The following is a 5,758-nucleotide window of genomic DNA, read 5'->3' on the forward strand; positions in this document are numbered from 1 at the left end:
CATGTGAAAAGAAAAAAAGGCACGAGAAAAACATTGCTTTACAAACCTTAAGACAATAAAAAAAAATTTGATACTTTGTACATGAAAGCATTGTAATGTTTACTGATAATCTGCCAAATTTCGTTACCATACGCTTACTAATTTAAAAGTTATAGCATAAAAACTATAACAAGTACAAAATGGTTAGAAGGTCGGTCCGAGGGACCGAGCCTGTGCTGAAAGAGTTAAGTGAGGATATGACTGTTCACACCAAGTAGTTTAATACAGGTATAAACAATCATTCCTTACTTACACAAACTCAAGTTCAGAATCTCCAAATGTATTGTATGGTCATAAGCAATACCAACTATCTGACTAAAGAGATATGAAATTTAAAATCCCAATAAGACAGCTAAAATTAAGTTTTCAAACAAGAACAAAACAACTATTTATCGGCAACATCAGCACGAAGTTAATACATAAAGCTTCAGTAACCATGGTAGAGAGAAAAGAATCACAATATTTAAAAGGTTGTATGAGACAATGAAACACTGTAAAAAGTATGACATTAAAAATGAGAATAAACTTCTGAACATTAGCACTGCTGAAGACAGAATAAGGTTTGGGATAATACAATTACTGTAGACGGTAAGAAAATCACATAATCAAAAATATAACATCATGGAAGAAATGCTTATTGAGTATAAAGGTACATCAACAGATTTTAAGAATAATATTAAATTTTACCTTTAGCAAGGCCAACGATGATATGTAAACTTGTTCAGCTGTATCAACAACAGGTCCATCTCCTGGAGGAGGTCCCTGTATTGAGTATAAAAACAAACTATACACGTTCATATACAATCAAGGTTGAAATAAACAAACATGTCTCCTGGAGGAGGTCCCTGTATTGAGTATAAAAACAAACTATACACATTCATATACAATCAAGGTTGAAATAAACAAACATGTCTCCTGGAGGAGGTCCCTGTATTGAGTATAAAAACAAACTATACACGTTCATATACAATCAAGGTTGAAATAAACAAACATGTCTCCTGGAGGAAGTCCCTGTATTGAGTATAAAACAAACTATACACGTTCATATACAATCAAGGTTGAAATAAACAAACATGTCTCCTGGTGGAGGTCCCTGTATTGAGTATAAAAACAAACTATACACGTTCATACACAATCAAGGTTGAAATAAACAAACATGTCTCCTGGAGGAGGTCCCTGTATTGAGTATAAAAACAAACTATACACGTTCATATACAATCAAGGTTGAAATAAACAAACATGTCTCCTGGAGGAGGTCCCTGTATTGAGTATAAAAACAAACTAAACACGTTCATATACAATCAAGGTTGAAATAAACAAACATGTCTCCTGGAGGAGGTCCCTGTATTGAGTAGAAAAACAAACTATACACGTTCATATACAATCAAGGTTGAAATAAACATGAATATATTGTTGTGGAAGACAAGATATGTCAGATGAAGTGACATTTTATACAATTTTCTCCTGTTTTACTCTCATACCTTGGATGAGATATTATATATACCTCACATGTATTAAACTTTATGAAATAAATGTTCTGTAGTAAAACTTGAGTACCAGATTACTAATGCATGTATATAACAAACCTTTTCTGATATACTAACCACTGGGGTGGTTAAACAACAATTCAGTAAGTCTTAACTGCAAATGTTTCAAAAAGATTCACAATGGGGTAATTTATATTTAATGGAAGGTTAACATTACACTTTTAAACAAGAGCTAAGAGAGGACCCAAGGATCTACAGACCCAGGGGCCACACAACTAGGCATAGTGTCTTTAAACTTCACCTTTAAAGTTTCAACAGTTCTTGTTATTTTTTCCTTCGAAGAAAATAGAGTTGTCTTCATTTTTGAGCTCAGTCATCACCCACTGTGCCAAAGATTACATACAGTATGTCTTCTATTTACATGTACATTCTTTCAAACTTACTTTTAATATGATTTTAACATGTGATTAAAATAGGCCTCAACAAATTCCAGCTGTCAGGTTGCCACTGTGACTAAAATTTCCACCTGGTGCTCAGTATTTTCTCCCATTTTATTCATGCATAGGGCTGTACTAAATAGAACTCGAATTTAGAACTATTTTTCCATTCTTTGAGTCCTAAATTGAACTTTGTTTCTAGGATTTTAATGGGAGATTCAACACTTCATGTTTTTCAGGAATGAAGCGCTGCAGTTGTATGACATGTTACAAATTTTGTGCTATTTTGTTTTACTTTTTTATCTCAATTCAACCAATCAGTGCATACGTTTAGATTCAGACGGGACGACCAAAGGCAGTTAGTTCAGGCAACACTATCAATTGGTTGTTGATATCATGTGATTGTTACCATGTACTCACTGCTGTGAAAGTAAATAAATATACACTGTAGCCCCCATTTCCCGGTACAAATGATAGTGAAGTTAGGTTAGACACACCTGGCTCCCAAGTTTTTAAGCTGGTTCCTAGATCTGAAAATATTTGTTGAAGCCTGGAGTAAGAAACGTGTCCTAGTGCCTTAACAGTGCATTACATGCATGTTTAGACATTTTATGACACATACAACTTAATTTTTCTAACTATTCTACTTTACAAGTTAGTGTAAAATACAGTATAATTACTCTACCTGCCCTAATCCTGTAAGGCCACCACCAAGTCTCAACAGCCGATCCATTGCTGAAATTAACAAAAATTATAATAAACATATATAAAGTTACAAACCTCAAGTTCAGGAACAGCAAAAAATATCAGTCTACAAAATTTCATTGCTAAATTACTGTGTTAGTCACTTAAAGGAATATTTGAGTATATTATATTAAAACTATTTTGAATAATCAAATCAGCAAGCCACATGTCAATCACAACTGACAAAGTTATGGTGGAACAGAAAGTAACAGAACTACATTTCATAGGTAATATAATGCCACCATAAAATTTATTGCTCTTGGGAAGGGTATGTAACAGCTCTTTCTAAAACAAAATATTCACACACTCAGATCACAAAGATGTGTTCAGATCAAGGATTTAGAATTTCCAAGACTGTACTTAGTAGCATTGGAAAACAAATTTGGATCATACTGGGCCACCAGGACCACAAAAAAAAGAGGCCCATAACAAGTTTTACCTCAAACATGGCAAGCAAATTCTGACATTTTGTAACTGGTGAGAATCTATAAACACAAACATAAGTGACAAAAGCTTTCTATATCACCCAGAAAACAGTACACAACACAATCAACATGGATATCTTTTTGGATAGAAGGCCAACATGGTATGGGTTCACCAAGATAAGGCTTGCAGTCACACCTCTCATTCATCCATCGCAGCTCAAGCAGTTGTAGAATGAAATGGGTATTTATGCTATTTCATATATAAAGACATACAAGATGCCAAATGCAATGCCTACAGATTTCCATTAGATCAGACTTTGTAGCAGGCACTGTAAAACCATTGTCCTCATATAGTTAAGGTTATGAAAATCCTGCAGGGATGAGTGGATTGCTTTGGATAAGAAAGCCTTATGATGGGGCCCTCTGTGATGAAAACCAAGCTGGTAAGCTACTGTCAAAGACACAAACTTTTCACACAGCACATAACTATACATAGCAACACAGGCTGCGACATGGCAAGGATCCAAAATTATTTTAATATAATGTACACAACCCTATGTATATGTATATAGCCAGGACACACACTATAATTTATAAATTATAATGAACAGAAAGTATAACTATAAGTATACTATAAAACGGATCTTTCTTAAATTGCATCATGTTTTAAAACTTCACTTATCATTTCCTTTAGAATTAGAAGATAGTTTGTTCCAGTAAAACATATATCTGAACAAAGTTTTTGGTTCAGTTGGAATTGAAAAAAAATTACGAAATCCATATTTACACAAAATTTGTCATAATATTAAGATTATGAGTCGAGGAAAAGCTGAGTACTTGAGAAATTAATTTAACTTAGTTTTAAAGTTTAACAGTTTGAGAACAAAGATAAGTAAACTAAAATAAAAAAATCAAGAGATCATAGATCTCGCGATGATCACAGTATAGCACAAAAATACACACCTTTTCAACTGAAATAGTCTGCCTAATCGATGAGCCTGAATATTCTTTTACGGAACTTATTGTTAGCTTAACAATAACACAACAAGAACCATTAAGTCCTAAGCCTAAACTTCAGGTGCTTTCAAATGAATCATCACTTTTCCACTTTTACGAGCAGGCGGCTAAAAATTAGTGTAAAATTTCAAGAAAAAAATATAATACAACAATTTCAGAACAAAGAAAACAAAAGTAAACAGTATTTTTTTTCATTTTAAATACGTTATATATTAATGATTTATAGTGAATTATTGTCAGTAAATTCAGTGTCAATATGAGATTTTTTGCATCTTTGCATTCAATATTATGATCACTGCGATTTTTAAAAATAAAATGGAATCCTTTATTAAAAATATGCGATTCATCTAAATATTACATTAAAAACAAACTTTCAAACGTATGGAAGTATTACTTAATACTAAGTTTAAATTCAATATGTCACAAATTTATCTTTAGTTATATCACTATCTCTCCGAAAACCGTTATTAATAAATTTGAACAAAACACTTACACATATAGGCTTATATAATGATAAATTATTTTTATTTTAATTCACTAACATCAGTTGTAGTTTTCAACCCTTTTTTCACTTTTAAGACACTATTATACATTGCAGTTACCACATCTGGACCTTGGGAAACTTGGTGAAGAATATTATGGAGAGAAGGGGTGGGAGGATAGTGGTGTGTGTGTGTGATTTTGAAAGTGAGAAAGAATTAATACAGTCTATATCTGGGCGATTTTAAAATTTACTGGTAGTGAAATTGAAGCTAGTGTTAACTTTGAACAAGCCTGGGAATAGGAAGACAGGAATGGGTGATGTTTGAATATACCACGGGTTCCTGTCTTCTTGTAGTGTTAGATATTTCTTCTGAATATATTCGTTGTTCTGAATAAGTACAAGTTTCAGATAATACGTGGTCACGAGAATCATTAAGTTCATATTTTTCAAGTTATCTTTGTTCCTTTGTTGTTCTCAAAGTATGTAATACCTGTTACTGCCTAGGGAAAACATTGTATAATGTGACGTTGTGTTAGAATGTTGACAGTTGTGTCCTTCAACCGTTGTTCAGGTGATATATAAAAGTTACAGCACCACCTATGTTGTAATGAGAGTGTCCAGTCATATAGGTAGCACACGTTGCACTGGGTAAATGCGGGGTTTCTTGTAAGGCACCTTGGATTTGGTAGTCTGTGTGGAACATCTTCTGGGAAGATTATTCTACAGAACAAGATCCGGTTATGCGAACAACAGAAAGTATCCAGGCAGAGCAATGATCCAGCATGTTTAAACATCCAAGCAGGTACACACACACACACACTTTGTTTTTTTTTTTTTCACGTAATAAAGATTGTTTTTTGATCAAAGCAAGCTATCTACGTAGGTTTGACCAGCTTAGGAAATACAGATTATTTCTAAGTTCGTATACTACTCTAACAACCCAAAATAATATTCATAATAGAAAATGTATTAACGAGAAATAATAAATAATCGTTGTAGGTAATTATTCAAGATACACCTGATTATCAATTAGACTGACATATAAAATTATTGTTACGTCTCTGGTCGTTAGTTAATTTTCCGTATAATTTCTTTCCGAAGAAACTTTAGCGATACAAGTCCTTT

General features: G+C 33.0%; 1 protein-coding gene across 1 annotated transcript in view; it reads right to left on the minus strand.

Annotated features, from left to right (window-relative positions):
• The window catches only part of LOC106473556 (26S proteasome non-ATPase regulatory subunit 14), a 16,664-nt gene extending 12,413 nt beyond the window's left edge, over positions 1–4,251 (minus strand). Inside the window, exons 1-3 of the mRNA XM_013934242.2 lie at positions 4,096–4,251; positions 2,649–2,698; positions 727–801 (exon numbers count right to left, since the gene is read on the minus strand). Coding sequence (XP_013789696.1) covers positions 727–801; positions 2,649–2,696 — 123 coding nt within the window. The 5' untranslated portion in view covers positions 2,697–2,698; positions 4,096–4,251. The remainder of the gene's footprint in view (positions 1–726; positions 802–2,648; positions 2,699–4,095) is intronic.
• Between the last annotated feature and the right edge of the window lie 1,507 nt (positions 4,252–5,758).

This window comes from Limulus polyphemus, unplaced genomic scaffold, assembly GCF_000517525.1.
Source record: "Limulus polyphemus unplaced genomic scaffold, Limulus_polyphemus-2.1.2 Scaffold6274, whole genome shotgun sequence".
Lineage (NCBI taxonomy): Eukaryota > Metazoa > Arthropoda > Merostomata > Xiphosura > Limulidae > Limulus > Limulus polyphemus.